The 26965-nt window shown below is 48.3% G+C and overlaps 2 protein-coding genes across 2 annotated transcripts in view; one reads left to right on the forward strand and one right to left on the reverse strand.

Annotated features, from left to right (window-relative positions):
* LOC144125368 (transmembrane ascorbate-dependent reductase CYB561) overlaps positions 1 to 4925 on the reverse strand; it is a 40412-nt gene extending 35487 nt beyond the window's left edge. Inside the window, exon 1 of the mRNA XM_077658690.1 lies at positions 4813 to 4925. The gene's annotated coding sequence lies outside the window, so the exon portion shown is untranslated. The remainder of the gene's footprint in view (positions 1 to 4812) is intronic.
* On the forward strand, positions 62 to 26965 carry LOC144125367 (beta-glucuronidase). The gene is made up of 9 exons (XM_077658687.1): positions 62 to 346; positions 15529 to 15789; positions 17684 to 17799; positions 18083 to 18228; positions 18558 to 18748; positions 19810 to 19950; positions 21735 to 21907; positions 24008 to 24236; positions 25516 to 26965. The coding sequence occupies exons 1-9, from the start codon at positions 143 to 145 to the stop codon at positions 25984 to 25986; spliced, it is 1932 nt and encodes a 643-aa protein (XP_077514813.1). The 5' UTR covers positions 62 to 142; the 3' UTR covers positions 25987 to 26965.

Here is a 26965-nt window from a genome sequence, read left to right on the forward strand (position 1 = left end):
GGAAGGGAGATAGAAGCATCAAGAGGGACGATAAGCGCAGGCTCCGAGACTCGATACGGGCTCTCCAATTTCCACCGATGTGTTGTTGGTCGGCCGCAAAGAAGCAAGGCAGCTGCGGTGGTCGCTGGATGCCACGGCTGCGATGCGTCCGGAATCCTTCCTGCGTGCCTCGGCGCTGATCGCGGCGCTCTCTTCGTATTGCGTTGCAGCGTCAGTGCTGTACCCTCGCGAGTCTGAGAGCCGGGAAGTGAAGCGTCTGGACGGAGTTTGGAACTTCCGGGCCTCCAGCGATTCTGACCCCGAGGAGGGCTTCCAGAAGAAATGGTTTCAGCAGCCGTTATCACTGGTCAGTATGCGTGTTATACACGTGCACACCATGTCATCATATTCAGCCATGTGCAGGGATGTTTTTATCTTAAAGAAGGAGGGGGGCACTGTTTCTTTTTCTCTCTCTGCGGTCCCTTGAGCAAGTTAAGTGAAGGGGGTCAGGTGGCCGGGAGAAGTTACTCCGTGCAATAATATCATCAGTGGAGAAGTGATCGGATTAGACCAAGATGTGTAGAGTTCATTAAACAGCAGTGCAGTTTTAGCATATGTGTGGACATCTCTGTAGTCGGCACTGTCAATACGACTCCCAGGCTATAACCAAACTTCTGCTAGATACATTCGGTCTGGTCATAGGAATCGGATAATAATAATTAATAATAATTTGTTTTTTTTTTGGAAAGGAAATGGCTCAGTACTGTCTCATATATCGTTGGACACCTGAACCGCGCCGTAAGGGAAGGGATAAAGGAGGGAGTGAAAGAAGAAAGGAAGAAAGAGGTGCCGAAGTGGAGGGCTCCGGAATAATTTCGACCACCTGGGTAAAGTGTACTAGTACACTTTAACCTGGGGATCTTTAACGTGCGCTGACATCGCACAGCACACGGGCGCCTTAGCGTTTTTCCTCCATAAAAACGCAGCCGCCGCGGTCGGGTTCGAACCCGGGAACTCCGGATCAGTAGCCGAGCGCCATAACCACTGAGCCACCGCGGCGGGTAGGAATCGGCTACAGAATGCGTTTCCTTGGAACCGTGCAGAAATATAAGAATAGAGACAAGAATTGGACCCGGCGCCGTGCACATATGATTCCCGCCTTTGTTTGCTTTCACAGTTGAGAAAGAAGGCTGAAATTGATGGCTAGATAATGAATGAGATGCGATAACCAATTCGGGCGTCCGATGCTTTGTGTGACACCCCCATGGTCTCTGACTCGAATGCTTAGAGTATATGTGTTATTATTTTATGAACTAACCAGTATAGTAATTTAAATCGGCCAAAATTTCTCACTCTCACCCTATTTGGCGCTTTTTCATCTGCAGAGATAAATCATATGTTTTGCTGGCGTGACATCTGAACTTGAAGCGCACCTTCATAATGTCAAGCGAATGGCGGGCCAGAATCGGTACACAATATCACGCCCGCAACATCGATAAATCAGGAATTCGTGCGATGATTCTGCGGCGTCACCTCTTTGGAGTCAATACACCGATCTCACCACGACTTTCACCCATATAGTTAAAGCTGCGCCACGCTGGTTATTGTAGAGCCTTGAATAGTACGTAACACTAATCAAGAACTGGGATGACAAAGCTGTGATGTCATTAACATCTGGCAATCGTTTATTTACAGCTGCAAATTTGAAAATGAAAATGAGAATTTGAACCAGGGACTGGACCCGCCGCGGTGGCTCAGTGGTTAGGGCGCTCGGCTACAGATCCGGAGTTCCCGGGTTTGAACTTGAGAGCGGCGGCTGCGTTTTTATGGAAACAAAACGCGATGTCAGTACACGTTAAAGATCCCCAGGCGGTCGAAATTATTCCGGAGCCCTCCAAAACGGCATCTCTTTCTTCCTTTCTTCTTTCACTCCCTCATTTATCCCTTACCTTACGGCGCGGTTCAGGTGTCCAACGATATATGAGACAGATACTGCGCGATTTCCTCTCCTCAAAAACCAATTATTTATCATTCAACCAGAAAGATAAAAACCCGACCGCGGCGGCTGCGTTTTTATGGAGGAAAAACGCTAAGGCACCCGTGTGCTGTGCGATGTCAGTGCACGTTAAAGATCCCCAGGTGGTCGAAATTATTCCGGAGCCCTCCACTACGGCACCTCATTCTTAATTTCTTCTTTCACTCCCTCCCTTATCCCTTCCCTTACGGCGCGGTTCAGGTGTCCAACGATATATCAGACAGATACTGCGCCATTTCCTTTCCCCAAAAACTAATTATTATTATTATTATTATTGACTGGAAAGAGGAGAGGGTTCTTTAGCGGCATTTTCCGTTTAAAGAAATAAATCACGCGATGTTGAATGCGTTTTTTTTAAGAATATGGCAATTTTCGCGAAATTGACTCCATGCTGCGGCAGCGCCACTAACTAGTCTACAAATAGGATCGGCTGTGCGATGTCAGTGCACGTTAAAGATCCCCATGTGGTCGAAATTATTCCGGAGCCCTCCACTACGGCACCTCTTCTTCCTTTCTTCTTTCACTCCCTCCTTTATCCCTTCCCTTACGGCGCGGTTCAGGTGTCCAACGATATATGAGACAGATACTGCGCCATTTTCTTTCCCCAAAAACCAATTATTATTATTATTATTATTATTATTATTATTATTACGCGCGGTGCCTATAGCGGAACCATGTCGTTCACTCCGTTGCGATCGCTTCGCCGGCACTTTCAGACATTGTTGTCATATAGTTTTCTTACAGAAGATATGCCTCAATGACAGTGTTCCATAGATATTGGCACGCTTTTAGCATAATTTGTCTGATGCCAGCAAATACAGAGAGAACATGGAAGCAGCAAGTTTTCCCGCTGTAGAACACTTTCAGGATCATGATGGTGCACTGAACCTATTTTTCAAGAAAGATAATTTACCGAAACTAGAAGCTTGGGCCTATGCAAATACGAGGAGCTATTTTTAACTAGCATCGCTGAACCCACATGTATGACTAACGGGCACCTTCCAAGCACGAATAGTTTTGTGCATGGCTGTCTACGTAATGTGCCTATTGACAGTCCTGAATACGGCATGCGTGTATGGTGATAAAGTTCTTTGTTATCCATGGAAATGGAGGTGGAGTTATATGATGCTTTCAGTTGATTACATATCTTACTTGTTCTCTTTGCGTTATTTGCATTACACTATTGTCCAGTGCCCTCACCTGGAGTTATATGGTGCTTTCAGTTGATTACATATCTTTCTTGTTCTCTTTGCATTATTTGCATTACACTATTGTCCAGTGCCCTCACCTTGACTGGAACAGTCAGACGAGTAACAATAAGAATCGATATTGCCATGCATTTGAACGTGATAAGTTCTGGATACGAATAAGTGGATACGAATACGAAGACTAGATACGAATAAGTGCAGATAACCAACAATCCCCTTTTGAAGAAATATTGACGATAAGGATGAAATCAAATCGAACGAAAGGATTTTTGTCACAGAAGCCTTCGCGTTAATTTCATGCCTTCCGTCCAGTAATTGTAAAAAAAAAAACGCTCAGAAAACACGACCTCATTGTTATCGCTTTCCATCAGTACGCACTATTAGAAATATGTATTCACGCACGTTAAAGTGCACGTTAAAGATCCCCAGGTGGTCGAAATTATTCCGGAGCCCTCCACTACGGCACCACTTCCTTTCACTCCCTCCTTTATCCCTTCCCTTACGGCGCGGTTCAGGTGTCCAACAATATATGAGACACATACTGCGCCATTTCATTTCCCAACAAAAATTATTATTATTATTATTATTATTATTATTATTATTATTATTATTATTATTATTATTATTATTATTATTATTATTATTATTATTATTATTATTATTATTATTATTATTAAAGAAGCAAGTTTTCAATAAAATGCATCAGCTCGAAGGGGCCCAGAAGGGCGCTCCTTTATCAGCTAAACCGCAAGCGCCAGTGGGGTGACTAAAGCAAGCTTTTCTAGCATATTTTCTGCGCAAGCGCAAAGCAAAATCGCTGGGTCGTGCTTACCTGCAGTGTTAGATGCAGAAAACTGCGCTTGTATGTAATGTTATGTCCTTCATTTGTTTCTCGCACAATACACCGTCAATATCTTTCATTTTAAATTCTCTCGAAAGCACGCGTCGACCGCGTATACCCCCCCCCCCCCCCCCCATTTTCACGCTGGCCGCCTTCAAACGCCAGACAGCGATTTGTTTGTTGTCCCTAATTTATTCCTTTACTCCCTCCAGAAACAAAATCCTGGCTCACACGAGGTTCCCATCACCAGCAAGCAAGAGCGAGTTTATCGCGAAATTTTAAAGCAAGTGCAATTCTACCTACGCTGCCTATAGGAGTAGTCCTAGCTTCGTAACGCCACCATACTGAATTACGTGATGCGCTTCTCTAGGTCGTGAAAATTACCGATACAGTACAAATCGCCAGAACAATTAACGCCCGGGAAAATGCGCTAGGTACAATAGAACGTGATCGGACATCTTCATGAGCGGCCGCGGCGGCCGAATTTCAATGTAGGCGAAATTCTAGAGGCCCATGTACTGTGTGATGTCAGCGCACGTTAAAGAACCCCAGGTGGTCGAAATTTCCGGAGCCGTTCACTACGGCGTCCCTCATGGCCTGAGTCGCTTTGGGACGTTAAATCCCGTAAACCAAACACCTTCATGAGCCTGCCCGAACCTAAGCACAGCGGCGGTGAGATAATCGAGCCTGTCCAGACAGATATGAGAAACTGGGGAGGATATAGCGCTATTAAAACGTAACCTTCTTACCTCACGTTCTCCAATGTGGTGCGCGCAGGGAGGCGTCCGCAGTGTGCAGGCGTACACGGTCCCTAGCGCAAATATATTATACACCCACTCGGGCACGCCCTAGACCGTGCTAGCACTGCTTTCTCTCTCCCGCTCTTTCATTTTTTTTTATCTCTTTCCACAAGGCGCGGTTGAAGCGCCCACGCAGAGCGAGGGAACTGCCTCCCTAATCTCCGCCTCTCACCTCGCGCGCAAAGAAAAAACAACCGGTAAATCTGCGATCAAAGGCGTGTGCGCAAAAAAAAAGGGGGGGGGGGTGGTGCAGGTGTGCAAGGGTACAGGCTTCCCTAATAGACACAGGGAAGTGGGGCGCAAATTATGAACCATATATTCCTGCTATTCCTTATTTTGTACCTTGCCACCCAGAACGCATTTTCGGGCGCTACCATAAATTTCGACCTCTCCGCCCCCCCCCCTCCCACCCCTTATGGAGAGACCTGCGCACGTCTGTCTGAGATGCATATACATATAGAACAAGCCTAATAAAGAGTGCATAAAAAAGTGACGCATTGATAACAAAGCATTCGTTAAGCATTTGTTAACCAAATCATTTATGACGATGATTGTGATTTTTTAAGGCGCAAAGGCATTTGGGGGGCCAAAGAGCGCTATGGCACAAGGTATTTTTCTTCTTCTCAAGGTGGGGCCAGAGACCCATTTCTCAAGCATTTAACCTAAAGAAGACGAGCACAAGGCGAGGGGAAATCTTTTACCCATTGTATCATCGGTGGGTACCCGGCGGAACTGGGGATCGAACCCCGCACCTCCCGCATCCGAGGCGGATGCTTAAACCATTAGACGACCTCTGCGGTCCAAAGCATTTGTTCGTTAAATATAACAAGGCATTTGTTAACCGCCTTCGCTTAGCCTCGTGGTGGCACAGGCGTTGACAAAAACGGTGCCCAAGATAGACACGTTTTCGAATTGGGTGCCAGTAACGTTACGCCCTTCCTGCCGGTGCGAGTAATCTCGCACGCGCTGTTCGCAGATGTGCTTGTTCCAAAGCGGACTATTGCCATCTGTCTCCGCTTCTCTCAGCGTCTATCGAACAATAGCGTGAGATAATATATTTAATCTGCTGACCTGCAATTAACCGATACGTTGAAGAATAATAAAACGGAAAAGAAAACGCGTGGTAATATACTAAGGCCCGCACGCGCGCAGCCACTTCAGAGGACAAAGCGTGGTGATATTCTATCCAAGAACGTCGGAAGACAGCAGCAAACTCTTCAGAGATAATGCATCTACAGCACATCACTGATAACGTGGAGTATGCAAGAACAGCCCGCTGGCCGGTTCACAAAAGATGACATGGGTTCTGCGGGATTATCACAGGCTCAAGTATAATGACCTGTTATTGATGGAATCATAGCAAACACGAAGGCGTGCTGAAAGTCCTCAAAATGGCTGCCGTTTATTTCTATGCGAGCAACGCCTGTCAAATCCTGAAGCTGTCCCTTCTGATCAATTACTTTGCGATCTTCCTTCATGGAGTGTTGAATGGACACCGGACACCGTATACAACATATATTATGTCGAAATAAGGCGCACTAACCGAAATGATTCCGCATAGTCGCCTATGAATTGCCAAAATACACTTCTAACGGTCTTGTGCAACAGACACATAGGTATGGCTTAGCAATCAATAACGGTATGGGACAGACCAACGAAGCTAAGCGCGCACTGAACTGCATCCTCAGAAAACTGAGCCTGTGTCGTCTCAGACAAGTGCCGAACAAAGGGTGACTTCAGGATCAACCTAGTAAGTAGCGAAATCAACTAGCTTTAATCGCTCCGCCACCAGAAAACTTTGTTTGCCCTCTTTCTCACCTATTACGCAACTCGTTTTGTGCAGAAGTGTGCCTTACCCTCCACTTTCTCGTGCATGGAGCACTTGGCTTGGCTCAAACTCTGCAAATGACCAACGGTCCTTAGCGGAGCAAGCGCTGCCTTTCACCGGGGCTTTAGTGCTGACCTCGAATTAAGTTTTTTTCCTCCTCCACAGATAAAAGTGGCGACGTTTTCCTTTTTCTTCGTATTTACGCGACAGGGCTGTGCCGTGTGGAGACACGGACGTGCTCGAGGAGGTGTTACAATGGTCGATTGATCCCGTCACTCAACCCTATAGCTCTATCCTTCAGACCTATCCCGCCGACCCTATCCTGCGGAAGAGGTGCCTGGATTACTCGGTATGCAGTGGCCAACAAGTCACCGAATTTAGTTATATATTTATTATTTAAATGATCACGCCAGGCTACGGGGAATACCAGGCAGCGACGATGTGTGGATGGCACGGTCACTATATGTGCTCCAGACTTAATGACGCCGTCAGGGGTGTGAGCCCAGGCCTCTTGGTTTAAGGGTGATAAAATTGACCAAAACTATTTTTAGGTTTTGCTGTGGAAAAATCCCAGGAACCCAGAAGAGCATATCCTTTAAACAGTGGGAAACGTCCAGAAATGGAGTGTTAACCCCCCTCAGTCCCTCTTCAAAGTGGGCGGGGGCTGGTGAACACTCTCAGGGTTCGGTTACACTACACTTAAATACCCCCCGAAAGCCGAAGATTGGCCAGCCGTCGCCGTAGCTGAGTTTGTATAGCACCGGACGCGAAATTCGGAGGTCGTGTTCTGACCCCACCGCTGGCATGTGGTTTTTTTCTTCTTGAGCTTTTATTTTTCTCCCATTGGTGAAAACTACAAATTAAAGGGGAAAAAATAGACATCCCCTATGATCCTTGGTTTTCAGTGACTATTGGATTCCGTCATGTATGTCTTAACGAGCACCTCTTTCCATCCTCTTGACTGTTGAACGGAAATGTTATATAAGACCTTCGCATGCGAGATGGGGAGGAATGTATTCAGACATCTGCAGTGCGCGACGTTACCTCTTTATATCCTGGTAACTGTTCCTAAATGTCATCCTACGTAGTTTCCGGCTGCAGTCATGCGCGGAAAACAATTTCACTTTCAGGAACTTAACAGCTCCTTCCTTTCAACGGACAAAGCCCTGATAGAGTCAACATATTGCCTGCACTGGCAGCCGTATGTGGTCACATGATGGTGATAACGGCTTACATTCAGCTTTCAGGACTTGCATCATAGCGAACGTTTCGAAACATGGTAAATAGGCCGCACGTGACAGAGTTGTTTCGCACTCAATTATCAATATCTATGGCGGGCTTACGCAAGATAACTCATCAGGAGGGGCTCATCGAAACATGATAAGGTCATAATACATCCGATAAAAAAGAACAATAGAGAAGATGCAAACGTATTGTAGATAACCTGCAGTTTTACAGGACCGCGCTGCAATTGTTCCACTGTGCTCCTAAAAACTGCTGCCCTCAGCCACTTGAGCCGGTATACAAACGCCCGACATACATATTCTGAACCGTTAGAGGCGCGCGGTTTGGCTGATAACGTTCATTGCCTATAGACGCGCTCGGCGTCGCCCAGTTAGCTGGTGGTGGTGGTGAAAACATTTATTAATCATAGAGAGAGGTGTTGGGGGTCGTGACCTGAAGAATCACGCCCTTACAACCACTAGGTGGGATGCCTAGTCAGGCACCCCATTGGCGGTTGCCGCAGCCCGGGCGCGCTGCGTTAAGGCCCCTTGGGCCTCGAGGGTGCAGCAGCCGGACAGGGTCGCCTCCCAGTCCTCTCGGGTGGGATTTAGGATAGGGGGTAGGGATGGGTTCTGCTGGCAGGCCCACATCATGTGGTAGGTGTCAGACACCTCCCCACAGTGTGAGCACCGCCCGTCGAATTGAGGATCGAAATGCTTTAGAGTTGCAGGGCACAGCATCGTGTTAGTGAGCAGGCGCAGGAGTACCCGCTCGTAGGCATTCCCCAGCCCTTTGAACAGGGTGGGAAGAGCTTGGTGCGTGGATTTGTAATAATCGCATATTTCTTTAAAAGTGTGAACCGGATTGAAATCGGAGTCCTGGTCAGTGTCGGGTCCCGTGGGAAATGCCCGGAGAGAGAGCGCGCGGGTGGCGGCGTCGGCTGCTTCGTTTCCGCGGAGGCCTTGGTGACCAGGAGCCCAAACAAGAGATCGGTGCACAATTTTGGCTGATGCGATAAGCCAGGGAAGTAGCCCACCCTTGCTCGACGTTTCGACAAGCCCCTCGCGAGTCGGTGATTATGTATTTGGAGGAGGCGTCGGAGGCTACCAGGGCGATGGAAACCTCTTCTGCGTGAATTGCTGACTGGGTCTTGAAAGTAAGGCCGTCTACTGTTTTGCCCTCGTGGACGACCGCGGCCGTGTACCATCCCCTGGGGTCCGGGCCGGAGGCGTTCACGTAGAAGACTCCTGGTTTGCTCCCAAAATGGCGGTGCAAGGCTTCCGCCCGCGCCAGGCGCCTGCCATTATGGCCCTCTTTGGACATGTTGGTGGAGAGAGGCCGCACGTGGAGGGCGCGTCTCCAAAGTACGGGAAGGCGGCTTCTCTCCTCTGTGAATTGGGTCTGCTGGATGTGAAGACGGGCTAGAAGGCGATGACCCGATCCTATCTTTGTGAGACGAGTGTATTGGTTGTTGAGGTTGGCCTCTCGAAACTCCCTGAAAGTGTTCACCATCCCCAGTGCCATGAGGTGGCTGGTAGAGGTAGAGACCGGGAGGTCCAGCGCTCGTTTCATGATTTTGCGGAGGATGACCTCAAGGACATCCTCCTCCTGTTTCCGCAGGTGGAGGTAGGGAGTCGAATACAAGATTCGACTGGTCATGAATGCGCTCGCCAGCCGCAAGGTGTCTTTGCATCGTAACCCACGGTGCTTGTTGGAAACCCGGCGGACCATGCGGCCCACCTTGTCCCCCACCTGCCGGAGCTTGGCGAGTGTTCTGTCGCAGCGTCGCTGGTTGTGTATGAAGAGTCCGAGGACTCTGATTTCCTTGGATTCGTGAATGGGACCACTTTGCAAGGAGAGATGAATTTGTGTCGAGCATGTGCGCGAGGGTCGCAGATGCACGAATTCCGATTTCTGCGGGGAGCATTGCAGACCACAGTCTCGGGCATAGCGGTCCACTATGCTGGCGGCTGTTTGCAGGCTGGTCTCCATGTCCCCTAGGCATCCTTGCGTAGCCCAGAGGGAGATGTCGGCGTACAGCGCGTGCTCGACCCCTTCGACCGCACCCAGCAGGGCAGGTAGGCGCATCATGGCTATGTTGAATAGCAGAGGGGACCGCATCGCGCCTTGTGGAGTCCCCCTTCTGCCGAGAAGGAAAGGCCCATGCTCTTCGTCCTGTATTCGGATGTAGGATAGTCTGTCCGTGAGAAACTGTTTCACGTAATTGAAGGTATTGGTGCCGCAGTGAGTTTGACTCAAGTGTGACCTCGTAGGTTACGTTGTCGAACGCTCCTTTCAGGTCGAGCGCGAGAACAATTTTGTCGTTGGGGGGGGGGGGGGTGATGGGGTTCAAGATTTCACGGTCGAGTTGGAGCAGGACATCCTGTGCGTATCTGTGTGGGCGAAATCCTAACATGGTGTCCGCGAAGGTGTTGTGTTGTTCGAGGTATTCGGACAGCCGATCCCGCGCCATCGTCTCCATCAATTTGCCCACACACGAGGTGAGAGAGATGGGGCAGTTAGCTGAGGCATGCCTTCGACAGAGCGCGGAAGCTAATGACGATAAGCGCAGGCAGGTGGCACGAAAAGGCACTGCAGGCTACAACAGGAGTGCTGAAGAATGCTCGGTCCTCTGGGGCTGCGTGTTTCGGCACTGCGCTCTACGCATAAAACTTCAGATCTTTTCGCTGTTTACAACTTGATGGAGAGCGCACGTGCTTCATGGACTGTACTGTGCATGCGCAGTAATTTGCTTCTGTGAAATTCGCCAATCAGAATTCTGCTGCCACAGCCCACTGAAAACATGGTTGCACCCAGAACGATAAATTTAAAAAAGGCGCACCTTCGTTTTCAAGTTTTTGATTTCCCAAAATTTTGCGGGTAAAAGTTGGGCGCCCTTTTAGCAGAATATTAAATAGAAATCGAACGTTTCGCGAGAGCTTTCCACTTTCGGGCTTCTTTGTATTCTTTGTATTATTTTTACAAAAATTAATTATTAGTAGCCGTCCTGTGGAGTGCTATAAAATACTTTGATTATACAAAGGTACAAGAACTATAGATAACAGCAACCAAGCATTCACTTGAGCCAGACGCTTTCCTTTCTATTTTTTTACCTTCTGCTCCTTATGATTCTTCCAGTGTTCACTATGATGGATATCATTTCTACGTCCAGAGTGAGCCTTTTGGGACATGTATGCACACTAACTACAAAAACTGCTTCTCCGTACCACAGCTGTCCTTTATAATGCTAGGCGCCAGCTTTGGCGAAGGATTACGCTTAATGCCACATGTTCTGGAGGCTCTCTTTTTCCGGGCACTGGTATAGACTTCGTTGTCATACGAAGCCTTCCTTTCAGTAACAAGGGTTAAAACAGCTTAAACGTGCCTGACATTATTTAGTTTACCAGTAATTAACTACAGATATATTTTTAATATGAGTTTAGAGTATGTGTTGGTTTTCATACGCTGCCTCAGTCCATCTGCTTGCAATAAAAAATACTTTGGAAAAGTTTCCGAGCAGACATCGGTTTTAACCCAATTGCGGTGAAAGTGTTAAATGGGGACTTTTCGTGAATAACTGGGTTTTGCTTGAAAATGAGAGTCCTTCAACGTACTTAAGGATGTTCTTTTCGCTTTCAGCTTCTGTTGTTTTTAACTTGAGATGTAAAAACCGTAGTAATTTCTTAATTTCAAAACAGGATACAAACCGAATTTTTCTTGAGGCGTTTACACAGACTGGCGTTTTATTCAGGTCATTTAAAAAAGGAAACAATTAGCACTCGTCTTGTTGCCGGCGTGAAATATTGTACTTGCGAACAAGCTGCAATAATAAGTTAATTGCGCCAACGAGTGTTTGAAGATTTACATATTTTTCTCCATTCTTTCACTACGTGCATAACCATCCGCCATGCCCGACATTGCTGCGCCCAGCTGTACGACCTTGCACGAACTCTTCGTAAGCATCCCCTCAGAGTCACAGCTGGAATCTGAAATGCCACAGCCACGTTCAAGCAGGGCGCTGCTAGCGCACCGCAGTAATTCAACACAATTACTTGGTTCTAGGGCCTATTCAAACGAACTTCAGCCTCGCTATCAAGTGAAGCAGTACATTGGATCAATGGCATAAAAAGAAGTTCGCAATCATCGACAATGCTCGGAAGAATACTTTACAAATTGGATGTACGATATCTGCCTGAAAATCAGCTGTCCCTTCAGGTGTTTCGTACTCCCAAGGTACATGATTACGAGAACAGAAGGTTAGGTAGAAATATAAATGATACAAACCGGTGTTTCTAGATATCTACCGATGTACAAAATCTAAGACATTTTGGGCTTCAAAAAGAAGCAGCTGGTAAGTATACTCGATGGAGTTCTTGAAGAAAAGTGCCGACGGTTTACCTTTACCACGTGCGCTGCAAGACTCTCCTCCAAAAAGAATCCTCACACCCGATGCCTTGAAGGGACTTCTGGCAACTGACTTTGAGCGACTGTGAGGATTAGCTCGTCTACTGCCGCGCGCGGCGTCGTATCGCGGCTCGTACCAGCTGCTTGCAGCGATAGGGACGAATTGCACCGCCAAGTCTCGTGCCAACTTTCAGCAGAAAGGGCGTGCAGCGGCCGGCAGAGACGTTCCGTAGCAAAGAAAGCACTTTCAAGTATATGGCAGTTGAGGCACATAAATACGTTACATAGAACGCTTAGATAGTCCCGGATGCAAACATTAGTCATTTATGTATAATTCGTTGAGCTTTTGACATTAAATTATACGTCCGTTCTGTTCTGTGCTGTGCACGGGCCCATGGGCCTGGAAGTCCTAACAAACTGGCGACTAACTAACTATCCAAGTTAGGCTGGGTAATAGAATTGGGACGTACAGACGTTTTGTCGCAGCACGGAAGAACAAGCGCTTATACGTGATGCGTACTGGGACCATTTCAACCTCCGCAGTTGAAAAGGTGATCTTAACTTCTTGAAAATCGTTTCACATTTTTTCATAAGGAAAATCTATGACAGTAAAACCTATATTCCTGAGGGTGCCGCACTGCATCATTGCGCTCCGAACGAGCTTGACTGATATATGAGGCCGAACCAAACAATTGAGGCTGGTCTGATGTTAGCATTTCTGTTGCTGCATTCCCCTGAACTGAAGGTTCCGCAAGAGGAAAAATAGAAAGAAGAAATCTTTTTTCAGTAGCGTGCTACTAACACAATAACAAAAGCGTCTCACGATAAAGGAGTTTCTTCACGTCAATATCATCAAAAAGCTGTAAGTGCACTAACACCTTAAAGAACGTTTAAGCCAGCATCATTCGCTTTTTCAGAGCGTCTAGCTCCCCACTCTTGGCATTCCTTGTGAAATTATCGTTCAAAATAGACTACAAAACGGAGCACCCATCAAGGGCGCGAATGGTTGTGTTTCCGCCTATCAGGTAGTTTGCTTTACGCTCCGAGACAGTGTCACGGCCGGCCTGGCCGGCCCTTGTCCCGAGCTAATCTCAAGGTTTTGGAGATAGCGTGGACTTGGGCGTCGTCTCTACTTAAATAACATGTTTCTTGGGGTCTCCAGTGCATACTCGGAGTCCCGGTGAAGCGCACGTCTGCACGACAATCGTCTCGGAGTCATGGCTTGTCTCCGCCATTGCCGCGTACGTTTCTGCCGCTTTAAGAAGATACAAACGGGATGACCATAACTATATTTGATCCAGCTCCGTTTCACGTCCCTTCCATAACAGAAATAATGGCTGTGGCAAATATACCACCTGCATATCCTAACTGGCTCGATGTCGTCAGAGGGAAAGAGAACGCAATACTTCATAAAACTAAGACAAGCTCCATAAGTGTTCGTAGTGTTGGGTTGTCAGTAAAAGTTATCAGCATCGTGGGGGTGCACGGGTTTGTGAACGCACGTGTACTTGATGCGTGTGTGCGTGTGTGGCGTGATGTGAGTGTGTGGACGAGACAACATATTACGAGCCTAAATTCAGAGCAAATATGCAACTCGTACGTAATCTTTACTCGCTGTTGAAATACTCGTTGCATCTGCCCAGGCCTTGGGCAGAATACCCTGCCCTTTAAAAGGGAGTGTGTTGAGGACAGCTATTTATACTCCTTTTGTGTGTAGAGTGTAGCAGAGATGTTCCATAAAAGAGAGCCCCAACAAATACCTATTTCGGGCATTTTTTTTTCGCCTTTAGTAGCTTTACGCCTAAAATCGCTGCTTTTTACTTCCGTCATTTTGTAGTATTTGTTCATTAACCCTTACTGTGCGTCTGGATTAATGCAGAAATTTTTTAGGTGTTCCGCGTTGAACGCGCATGTGTTTTCTTTCCGCGCACTCCACCATGCAATTGAAGTAGAAGTGACCTGTGGGAAAAGTTTGCCGGCGTCATGTTCGTACGCTGTGAATAGTGTAAAGAAGACAATTTTAGTTGGCCGTGCCGTAGCGTCCCTCATTCGCACGTGTAAACAGTAGTGCCATCTAGTGACAAGACTTCAAAACATATCAACGCTGGGTTGTAGAAATGTTCATCCGTAATTGCTGGTAACGATGCTGGCTGCATTAGGAGTCTTTTTTTTTTGTTCCAAGAAGAAAAACTATGCAAGCATAAGAAAATGTAACAATTGACTAAAAGCCAGAGAAGTGCTTCGCCAGGTATAGTTGCTACGAGGAAAATACAGTGCATTTTAGTTAGTCCTAACAGCTTGAAAATCGCCAAATTATCTGAAAAACAAGGGCTAGTTATCGCTTATACCTCTACGTGTGGGTGAGTGTGCGAAATAAAATCGAACCGCTACTAGTGTTCATGTATACAGGAACACTAACCGCTACTGTTTGAGCGCGCTATCCTGGCGAAGAATGTAGCAGCGACATGTATTTATTCCGAAGCGGGCGAGCTGGGCGCCGCCATCTTGTCAACGCATCCCGTAACATGCCGGTAGCGCGCACGCAACAACACGATACGTGCGTACGTACGCAAACGGCCAAGCGGTACGGAACGTTCTGCGCATGCGCACTCGCGACCCGCATCGCTCCTGCGTACGCAAGCCCGTTCCGTACGGCCAACTAAACGTGTCTAGTATTAGAGCCCCCATTAGCGGGAAGTGTCGACGTTGGCGTCCGGCGTGTAAAGCCTCGGGGGAGAGGCGGCAAAATAGAGAGATTGAAAGGTCCAGAGAGAGAGGGCAGGGGGAGGCGGCAAGAGAGAGAGGGCGGCAATTCAGTGAAACACCCTCTCACCAACTCGCCGTTTCCCTTCTTTCCACTTCCGCATGCCCTCTTCCTCTCCACCTTTTCATCTCTCCACTTTGCCTCCTCTTCCCCAAGGCTTCACGCCGGACACGTCTTCCGCTAACGGAGGTCCTAATGCTTACGCATTAAACAACCTTGACGTACCCCAATTTGCTTGCGGAAAAGGCCTGGGCGATACGTTAATTTCCCTTTGTGATGTTGCCAGCTTATAAAAGCTGCGTTTTCAGTGAAAGTAGTGTTTTATCATTACAGCATGGCCATCTATCAACACAGGCCGACTTGAGTTCGTCCTCAGTGTTCCTTTAACACAGCTCAAAGTTAATCCACTGGGTTCGTTGCAAACAACGGTCGACCATGTGCGCAGACGGGGCCGGTGATCCCAATGCCGGTGCCTTCGAGCTTCAACGACGTGACGCAGAACAAGGCGCTGCGCGACTTCGTCGGCTGGGTCTGGTACGACGTGGAGTTCTTCGTGCCCGCCCGCTGGGATCAGCGGCACGGGACTCCCGCCGAAGGAGGCCGCGTGTTCCTGCGCTTCGGCAGTGTCCACTACGAGGCTCGGGTGTACCTGAACGGGGACCCCGTGGTGGCACATGTGGGCGGACACCTGCCCTTCGGAGCCGAGGTGCGCTCCCCAGTTCAGCGCGCACGCATTCACATGTTAAAAACAGTGCCGTAAATTGGGCCAGACATCTAGTTTTAGAAAAGAAACATACGTGGGAAAAAAATTTAAAAAGAGGTCGAAGAATCAGCGGTATTGTGCTTGCTGTCTTTTTTTTTTTTCATCCTGTGCAGGCCATTCTTGATTTCAGTGCCGGTCTGCTCACTGACTCCGCATTGAAGCACCCTTGGATGCCACTGTTCGTCTTTATTTCTTATTTTTGTTTTAGGGTGAGGGAGGGGGGAGCAAGGATGAAGGTATTTATTATCTCAGAGCATAAAAAGTAAATGGTTCTGAAAGCACCTAGATGATGTGCCAATTACGGGAAGCGTTGAGTTACATCATAGCGGGAGTTACTACCATGGCTGCGGTTACCCCAAAAAGAGCAGCCTTAACAAAAAGAAAAAAGAACTTAAATATATATCGGTACATTTTTAATGGCACAGCAGATGCGAAGGGCCGGGAGAAAGTGTAATAGCAGCTCGATCTGCAAACCGGTCATTTGCGGGCCACTGATATTGAGGAGGTGCTGTTTTGAGCCGGCGCTGTTTGCATTTAAAGGTGCACTAAATTGAGGAGTCTGAGCTCGTCTTTTTCCGCAAGAACTCGATCTGCACACTCCGAGCATTCTTAGAAACTTCGAATTGTTGTCCTGATAGCCGATTTTCCTATTAAATTGAATTAAACGTCCTGGCTCCCGCTTTTTTTTTTTTTTTTGAACTCTTCTCCGAAAAGAGGAGTCAGCCAACTCGTGGGGTGCCTTTCAGACAGCCGCCTGACGGCTTTGCGCTCTGCCATCGGCGGACTGATATACGTAGCGATCGGCGACAGCAGAGTCCACACGTATTTTTATTCTCGTGGGCCTAATTTGCGGTTATGTAGTCTGCGGCTGAAACCATTTATTCACGGAAACGTAAAAAAATAAATAAAAACGAAATCGGAGCCGCCACGCGACTGGTTGAAAAGAACTCCACGCTTTGGCTGACTCCTTTTCGGAGGTGAGTTCAACAAAAAAGCGGGAGCCTGGACGTTTAATTCGATTTAATAGGGAAATCGTCCGCACAGGACAATTATTCGAAGTTTCCAAGAATGCTCAGAGAGTGTAGATCGAGTTTCCGCGGTAAAAAGACGAGCTCAGATTCCTCTTTAGTGCACCTTTAAGGTATCACGCAGCGTCTATATGTCGACCATTCTTGCGTCCTCACCTGAAGGTAGCACGGCGTTGTGCGCGTTAGCGGACGCGTAGGCGGGGCCAATGCAACAATCATCGACCATGAAAGATATAAAGCTAAATTATCCAAGGCGTACTGATATAAATCTAATATATTGCTACGCTTTTCTGACATCTTAAACATTACTCAGTCATTGAGTGAAACCACTGTCTCGCAAGATTCAAGGAGCCATACAGCAAAGTGCACGCATCCGTGCAGCAAGCTAATTTTACATACGTGTAGCTAAGAACCCCATAGCAAGCCTTTCCGTATTGTTAGCTAGAGCGAAGTGCTGCGGTGTTTGGGAGAGGTCTCAGAGCAGTGAAAGCCACATAGGACTGCTTATTGCAGGGGCGCGTTAATGCAAATCCGTTTTCAAACAGCACAAAGACACGCAGTGCAAGAAAAGACTCGCACAAGCGTTGAAAAATACCTAACAGTTTTGTACAGCAGTCTTTTCCATGTCTTTTCGTGTCGCATATTGCGTCTTTTTGCTCTCTGTTTGCGATGGGTGAGTATTTTCGGCTTCTCTATAATAGCGGTAATGGCAGGCGGTGAGAGTCGCCCAATGTCTGCAGTTGCCGAGCTCCGTAGTCATTGACTCTATACATAGTTTTTGCCTCATACGCGGCCGCAACTTGCTTCAGGTGACAGGAGTGCTGCGCTACGGACGCAAGAACCTGCTGACCGTCGCGGTGAACAACACCCTCACTGAAGACACCATTCCCCAGGGCACGCTGTTTCGACCAAACAACACCGCCAGGTGAGGATCACTCTTCGTTTCAGATCACCCAGGGTTGCGCATGATGGTTGCGCATCTGTCTGCCTGTGTAAAGATAAATGAAGATATTTGGACGCAAAAGAGGACACGGTAATTAATTAATTCCAGCATCTTCAGAGTACCACCCGATGAAAGGCTTTAGACTAAACGCCTTCCAACGGTACGTAAAGAGCGCCGTCTGGAGTTTCCAGTAACATAATTCCGTGTGTGTTTGAATGACATAGAATGTGTCGACTCGCCACCGTCACCGTTTACTGCTGTGCAGGTATCCTAGCGGCTACTACCGTTTGGATGTGCCGTTCGACTTCTTCAACTACGCTGGAATCCACAGGAGCGTCATCTTGTACACCACTCCCGGCGACTACATAGATGACGTGCTCTTTCTGACCACGACTGCCACGGAAGACCTGGGTGCGTGAAAGTCACCGCGCCTTGCCCTCTGTAAACAAAATTTAAGGTTTTTATAGAGCGTCCTCTGTGTAAAATTTCGGCAAGCTTACCACAAGAGCTCCATGCCAGTGAAGTTGCATGGCGTGTACGTGTATTCACGCAAAACGCACATGCTTAAACTGTGAGGCACGCGCTTGCCTCTCAGTGTGAAGGCATCATAAAGGCTCATGGTCTATAGACGCTGTACAGATTTGACCTCTCTTACATCACATTTCAACTGATCCACACACCACCAGACAACAACGTATACAATGATTAAACAATTAGCTTCGTTTCTTGCATGACACCAGCCAGTGTGGACTTCACCATCGACGTGGTGAGCGGTAACGAGACGCTCAGCTGTCAGGTGACCCTGCTGGACGACCGCGGGGACGTGGCCGCAACGGCGGCGGGTTGTGCGGGAAAGCTGACCGTGCGCGGCGCCAAGCTGTGGTGGCCCGTTGGCATGCACAGTGAGCCGGGATACCTCTACACGGCCAAGGTGAGATAGAATACGATGATGAAGTCATGCATTTATTAACCCGATAGCGTTAACGGCCTCGTTATCCAGAAAATCCGGTGCGGGTATTGTAAGCGAAAAATCACGATCATAACTCTGGCAGGTGATGCCCAAAGAGCAGCCTAGGAGACAGGCAGGTGGGCCACCTAGGTCACCTGACCTTGCGGCGTCATCACAACCTGCCCACTGGAGAGTGAAAAAAACTTCCCACTATGGCAGGTGGCAGTTAATTGTTTCAAGGGTGGTCGAACGGCTAGTTAGTAATTCATGTTTGGAAAAAACAGGGCACCCTTAAGACATGGACTGAGAAAGATCGTGTCCTTTTTAACTTAGTTATCTTTCTGTCACGTGCAAGCCCAGCAGCAGCTCCCCATGTTTTCCCGCCCACTTTTCCTATATATATTGTGTCGCTCTGCAATAAAAGAAGTACTTGAAGTCAGCGCTGTGTTGTCCTATCTTTCTCAGTCCATGGCCTAAGGGTGCGCAATTTTTTCCAAACAAAAGTTACCGACTGGTCGCTCGGGAAGAGCAGGAACCTGAGTCGCAGAAGTCGCACCGATGGCAGCACCTGCCATCGCAGGGCAGTGGCGCATCGCTTAACCGCTGCACCACAGCGCAGTGAGCGGTATGAGGACTTGAGGTCTCCCAGGCCCTATGTAAAGCAGAGAATGACATTCTGCATATATGAGAGTTAATCCATTTCGTTATCGCGTCAAACCGTTAACGTGAAGCTTAAGTGCTCCCTCTAGTTTTTGGAGGCGTGGTGCAACCTGCCTGCTAGAAATGCGAAACCACTTTTTTTACTTATTTTAATTGTATACGTCGAAAAGTCAGCCGCCTCGGCTCAGTCGCCTTCGGTGTAGTTATTTGTATGATCACCACCACTATAACGAATAGTTGTCTGAAACTGACTCTAACATTCAAGCAAGGTCCTCTAACACGCAGTTTTCGGGATGGATTCTGCATCCGCACTGGTGGGTAACTGACCATTTTCCTCAGCGCTGAAGGGGTTCGGACAAAAACGTGAGGTTTTATTTTTGCAGGTGGAAGCCACGGCCGGCGACTCGACCGATGTTTACTACCAGAAGGTGGGCCTCCGCACGGTGCATGTCAGCAGTGGAGGCCTGCACATCAACGGGAAGCCCTTCTACCTGATGGGATTCGGCAAGCACGAGGACTCAAATGTGAGAGCAACGCGCGTTGCGCTCGCGTCGTCAGTCGCCATCCGTGCATGAGCATGATACGAATTGTGACAGCGTGCAAAAGCGTTGCTGCGTGATTAGAAAATGGCTGCAAAAGCGCGTTATTTTAATGCGAAAGCATTGGGAGGGCCGTGAAGGAGAAAACTGTCCGGCGGCGCCGGCGGCGTCTGCCTAAAGCTTGTCTGCTTTAGGTGGTGATTAGGGGATTTACCTCTCTCCACCCGCCACTTGTCAACAATCCGCCTCTCCCACCGCCTCTCACCACCTGCCTCTCTTCACTTGTAGAGGACAGGAGGGAGATGCCGGACGAAGAATGACTCAGTAAACATTGGCAGTGGCTTAGCTCGGCTATGCCAGGATATATGTAGCGAAAGCTAAGGCATCGCTTGGTTAGCCTTGGTTAATCTTCATTGCAAGTTCAGGTTAGTCTGGTTGCCTGGCTAGTTGTTGTCACGTGGCTCTTCACGCGGTTGGTCACGTGACCAGTCACGTGGTGCGGTGCGACCACGGTTGGAATGCGAGCACGGCGAAAGTGCGAGTTCGTGGCCGTTGTATCTTTCGCTAGAAAAACGATAATGACGAAAAAGAAAATGCTTCGGGCAGCAGCATGCCTACGTCCGAAGTAGAAAGCCTCAAAAAGAGCTATGTATGCAAATCATGGAAAGCGGCAGCGCGAAGCAACAAGGACGAAAGAGAGACGCGACAACACAGTTTCTTTTCGCAGTGCTCGGGAAGCGCAGCCTGGATTTTACAAGCCTCACCGGTGGCTGTGTTTTAAACAGCCGCTGCCAGCTCGGTGGCGCATCGCTTAACCGCTGCACCACTGCGCCGTTACCGTGGTTGAGCAGTCACCGCAAACTAACAATGTGACACATTTTGTATCGTTGCGTAGTCGGAACTGGAATAGAATCAGAACTGGAGTATACTGGGGAGTGAAAGATAATGAACTCGGAATTCGAACAGATTGGCGACTGAAAGAAGAATGCTATCCTCATTTCTTCTGCAACAAACGAATTGATCGCCTCTATTTTTTCTTAATTTTTAATTTACATTGTACCTACGCTTCCACTATATGAGCCATTATCACGAGTAGGGTGAGGGGGGGGGGGGGGACACTAGCAACATAACGGGAGACAACTGGCAACCATAACTCGTGTTCTGAATATCCTGCATGGCCCATCCTCGATCTGAAGAGGAATGTGTGCATTAGCTGCGTTCATTCTTTTATATACGCCTTTGTCAAAACTTAAGAGCCCAGGGGATTTGCTTTTAAGTGGGGCCTCTGTAAAATTCGTAGAAGTCCTACTCGTTGTAGTAGGAAGGGCTAAAAATCCTCTTATCTTCAGGAGATTTTGACAACTAAGGATGCATTACAAGCTGTACGGTGTGGATCAGTACTAAATCCCCTGGTCTCCAAACTTTTGATAAAGGGAGTACCATGCCTCGGAAAAATCTTGCGGCTGTGGAAGCTGTGCAGCCTTCGTTGAATAAAGCGCAGCAAGAAGTGCATTGTGCTATTTTTGTAACATATAATAATAATAAAAATATCTTTGAATGTTTTCTCTAGGAAATCCCACTTTCATATCATTGATTTGCTGCGTGCTTCCTGGCGTTCAGATTCCTTCAAGCTATATCTCAACTTATATATAAACTTGAACGTGACAGCTGTGTACCGTATAGTGCAACGAAGAAAAGAACGCGCTATATTCAGAGTGCATGCTTACTGAAGGTGAACATGAACCTGCGGGCGGCGGCTCTCGATGCAGATCCGTGGCAAGGGCCTCGACCTGGCGCTGGTGGTGAAGGACTTCAACCTGATCCAGTGGCTGGGCGCCAACTCGTTTCGCACGTCGCACTACCCGTACGCCGAGGAGATAATGGACCAGGCGGACGCTCAAGGCATTGCCGTCATCGACGAGGCGCCCGCCGTGGTACTCTCGTGAGTGAGACCGTCTTCCGCTGTGCCTCACCCGTGGTTGTAGCGTGTTCGATCACTTGGCGCTGTAAACTATAGCCTAGTGGCGAATGCCTTCTTCTCCTGAGCAGAAGTTTAAGCAGAGAGCGTCTCTCCCGTGTGCGTACCATCGAATATCGTAAACTAACAGAGCTCAAGATAAGAAACACAAGTAACCCTACGAACAGATGCGAAGAGTGCACTGTTTTAAATACGCGTGCATCGACGCACGATTTGTGGAAACAATGCTGGAAGTAAGTTAGATGTACGTCTGCGTTTAAGCGCTGTGCTGTCATGGTAGGCAGACATGATGATGATGATGCTGATGAAGATGATGATGGTGTGTTTTTAATGCCTCAAGGACAGCTTGGCCAACGTCCTGTATGAAGATGCATTGATTTTCCTAGCATTCCCACAGGATCTGAGCCATAGCCTAGCTGAAGGATTGTGCTCACTGGAAGAAGAGAGTGGGTACCGGGCGGCACTGAGGGTAGAACTCGGCACCTACCGCATATGCGATAAGCAAGGTTCTCGTTCCCCACTTTCCACACATGGTTGAACGTAGAGCGCAACAGGCTGCTCCGTTTGCTCACATCTTCACATGGTTTCCTCGGTGCTGGTACGATGACATGTGACATAGTGCGCTGCTCTGCTTTTTTTGCGTCATACTTGTCTATAATTCCGAGGTCTCCTGTACACAGCTCCTTTGTGAAGCTACCTATAGATCCTCAGGGGTGAAGATACTCCTGCTCACCATCGAAATACTTTCAGCTTTGTGGGTGTCAGAAATGCCGCACTAGAGGGCCGAAAAGCAGGCCCGGTGGCCTGGGAACTTTTGACTCCCTTTGGCCATCTGCGAGTCCGCAGTTTCAAACTTCTGGCGCTATAATACGGATACCCTGTTTCCGAAACGTTCATACTCGTTTGCTGAAAAGTACCCCTAAACCCGATTTAGTCAAACATTTTGCTATAGTACGATGGTTCTGAGGTGCCGCCCTAAATATGCGCTCATCAGCTTTTTCTTTTATTATAAAAGGCTCACTATAGAGTAGCCACAGCCTTCGCTTTCAAGTAATTTCACAACGATATTTTACTCTTTCGTGCCCTCGTCAAGATGTTTTCGCTTGCGCGTCTGGCGATTAACCACCGCAAGTGTCACCGCTATATTGAAGTCGTCGTTTTCAGTGATGTGACACATGGTGACTGTATTCTCATTTCATCTCTAATAAGGAAAATGCGGCCAATGGTTACATCGATTTTTTTACTCGAAAAGTGGCGGGATCATAAACTGAAGTATGCCGAGGGCTGACAGAAGCCCCACAATTATAGCTGTCAGGAACAGTTGATCCTTGAAGAAAAACAGCACAGGAACAGGGACAAGAAGAAGAAGAAGAACAGTTGATTCCTATTATCTATAATCAAATTATATCTACTTTGGAATACAGGCCTCTCCCGAAAAATCTCCATTACCCATTTCCTGAAGCAGTCGCGGCGGCTGTATCCAAGCGAATTTTTTTTTTCTCATCTCACCATACACTCGCCAGTCACGTGTGCTTCGTACTTTCTTTGGAATCGGCTCTGTGAACTCTGATAAATAATTGATTATCTGTTCTTCACGCAAGATCATGAGATGGCCATCCTTGTGTAGTAGTCGACCACCACCTCCGATCTGTACCATCGGCGACAAAAAGTCTCCAGGGAGTTCAAAAAGAAATCTTTGCACATATGTAGGTGCCGTGTTTTCCAGCGATCATCTAATTTCACTCCCAGATATTGTAGCATGTGAGTCCAACGTTCACCGCCACTTGTGTTTCCTGAAGCAACCGGCTAAAAACACATCTATACGAGCATCGGCTACGGCTCACGCGTCGTAGAGACTTTTGTCCTCGCCGTGACAGTACGTACATCTTTCAAGAATGGTTCTAGAGCATTTTAGCTTCTGTTTCCAGATGACCGAGCGAGTTGAGTCCATGCTGGACGCATGGCAGTGCGCCCAAGCAGTGCGGCAGTTTGCGCGAGTGCCTTTATCGAATCAGAACTTGACAGATGCGACAGAGTTGACACCATTCGACCTGTGTGGCGCAGCTCGTTTAACGAGGTCATGCTGGAGCAGCACAAGGAGCGCATGAGGGAGCTGGTGCACCGCGACAAGAACCGTCCCTCGGTCATCCTCTGGTCGGTGGCCAACGAGCCGCACTCCAACCAGAAGCCGGCCGGACCGTACTTCGCCCACCTCACGGACTACGTCCGCAGGCTGGATTCCACGCGGCCCATCACCGCGGCACTCAACAGGAAGTACTACGAAGACCTGGCGGTGAGAATAGGAACAAAAAAAAAACAACTCACGGGACGGTTACGAGTGTGTAGCGCGAACGTACGAATGTTAGCTGGTGTGTGAGAGCAAATCATTTTTATATTATTCTGGCCTAAACTACTAAGCTCCCTTCCAGCGCTCCAGCGCATGTATACTGCAGTACACGTCGCATTGTGCACCATTCCCCTTCCGCAAAGACTCGTCGGGTTTCATACCATATATGTACAAAGTCCAGCAGCTCCGCCCTTCGACATTGGGGACCGCGGTGGTGGTGGTAGTGGTTGTTGCTATGAAGGGGGGGGGGGATACTGGTCTCGACGTATGTTGGCCCTTTGGGCATCGCTCTTGGGGACCAAGGGAGGGGGGAAGGGGATGTAGGGGAGGAGGTTGCCGCCGTCGTGTCCGTGGAAGTCCCGCCCGTCTCGCCACTGGGTGCCTCACACCATCTCTCCCTATTCTCTCTACTACATTTCCTCTTCACTAAAAATGCAGCAACGAATTTCCCTCTCACCACTTCGCCGCCTGCCAACAGAGGCAGGTCTGCTGTGGACATGGACGTCGGACGCCCACGAAGCGAAATTGATGAAGCTAATAAAAGCTTGCTCTGTAAAATAAACGCGGTTCTTGACACCATAAATCTTCCCAGCCATTAACGTGGCTAGCGCTTTCAGTTGACAGGTCAAATGCTTAATCTTCCCATTCGTGTATTTAGCTTCATCTATAACTATTCCCGCTAGCGCAGCGGCAACATTTAAATGCAGAAACAAACACTAAATAATAGCTGAGGTTTATCAAAAACAGACGAGGTCCGTTATGTATACTGTCGGGTGACTCGCTGTTGCAGGGCTGGAAGCTCTTGTGGCGCCTTTCGACGTTTAGGCCAAGCTACAGTGCTACGCATTGAAACGAGCGAAATGACAAGGCTCTGGATGAAAACGGTCGCCTCTTCATATGTCTACAGTAAGCGCCGCTAGGAAGTGGCGCGGCAATCAAGTTTAACCGACGCGCTAGTGTTATACGGCCCTTTTGTTTCCGACAGTGTACTTTCGAGCTGAAATCGACGCACTCCCGAAACAGTTGTTACCAACAAGACTATCTAATCGCGCTAAATTTTAATGCGTCATTCCGGTGTCAGTTTGAATTGTATCGTTTTTGTGTGATTTGTTCCGTATAGTATGCTCAGCACTGCAAAAAGACAAAAAGTATTCAGGCACTCATATTCAGACTCTCGAATTTTGACTGAAGGAGTCGTCCACTCGCGCACTCTGGCTCGTTGCAGGGGGACCATTTGGACGTCATCATGCACAACAACTACCCGGCCTGGTACAGCGACACCGGCTCCACCGAGGTCATCGCGCTGCAGATCTTGGACGAGTACAAGAAGATGTGGACGCGCTACCGCAAGCCCATCATGATCAGCGAGTACGGGGCCGGTGCCATCGCCGGCCTGCACGCCGACCCGGCGTTCGTCTTCACCGAGGACTTCCAGACGGAGGCCCTCGGCTGCTACCACCGGGCCTTCGACGAGCTTCGCGGCAGCGGCTTCTTTTTCGGCGAGCACGTGTGGAACTTCGCCGACTTTATGACGGCGCAGACGGTCGGCCGGGTGTACGGAAACCGCAAGGGCATCCTGACGCGGGAGCGGCAGCCAAAGGCAGCGGCTAAAGTGATTCGCTGCCGTTACTACAAGATTGCGAACCGGACACTACCGGACGCCGATGCTTACTGCATACCTAATCAGCGATCGTGAATTAAACAAACAGCGGGGCATTTCAATGCACCTCAGTTGTACAACGCACGCCACGTAATGGAAGGGATAGCCAACTATTGCGATCATGTGCCACGCGCTTTCAGGCGCAAAATTTTAGTAGTGCATACCAGTAAGGGCAGTGTGCTAGTCAGCTGCGCTTTTGAGTGCCGTATGCCAAGGTCATGACGGCATGCTTGCAACTGCGTCAGTGTTTCGTCATTCGTGAAACTATAAAACCTCTCCTTGAGACGAAGTTAACCTCAGACGACTGTGCAAAGCCTAGATTACAGCATTCGAAGCAATTGATCACGGGATGTTGTGGATTAAGATGACGACATTCGCCGATATTGTCACTCGCGACTTCTAAACAAAGTAGGTACTATACTTCCGAATGCCACAAAAACAAGTACGTTATAGAATAGTTGTAAAACAAGAGTTCACTGGTAAAAACTGCATTCTTCTGACAAATGTGAGCGACGATTGGCGCTAATTAGTTAGTCCAGTTTGATCCTTTCTCTGGAGGGTGATCTTACATTTGAATGCGATAACCTTAGAAGCCTCATCGGAAAAAAAGCGTCCTTGGTCATAAAATTCGCTGGTTGGCTGGAGGGAAACGACGCGCCTCCAGGCCGAATACTTCTAACTGGCTGGAGGAAATGACGCCATGAAAACGGAAGTGACATCACTTCGGACAACGGTATTAACAGCTGCTAAAGATATATCGCACTGAAAACACATAATGCAATTAGGTGTCGCGAATTTTCGCAGTTTAGCTCTTCTATATGCAAAAGTATGCGAGTACAAAAAAGTGAAATTTTCCAGTTCCGTCCTCGTCACACATGCTTAAACCGTCACACAAAATGCGAAGTTGACGCACTCTTCACTACAAACAATTTATTTGACTTACACTAGCTCCACGACCTGTGTGCATCCTGTCCGTAGCAAGCATGCGAAATAAAAAAGCGCATTTAAAATGCTA

The sequence above is a fragment of the Amblyomma americanum genome, chromosome 3 (assembly GCF_052857255.1).
Source record: "Amblyomma americanum isolate KBUSLIRL-KWMA chromosome 3, ASM5285725v1, whole genome shotgun sequence".
Classification (NCBI taxonomy): Eukaryota; Metazoa; Arthropoda; class Arachnida; order Ixodida; family Ixodidae; genus Amblyomma; species Amblyomma americanum.

Bases quoted from the DNA above. Each gene is read 5' to 3' on its own strand.
- LOC144125367 (XM_077658687.1), top strand. From the start codon at position 143: ATGCGTCCGGAATCCTTCCTGCGTGCCTCGGCGCTGATCGCGGCGCTC. The intron at 17,800-18,082 runs GTGAGGATCACT...ACTGCTGTGCAG, and splicing joins CGACCAAACAACACCGCCAG to GTATCCTAGCGGCTACTACC. The intron at 21,908-24,007 runs GTGAGTGAGACC...TGTGTGGCGCAG, and splicing joins GCGCCCGCCGTGGTACTCTC to CTCGTTTAACGAGGTCATGC.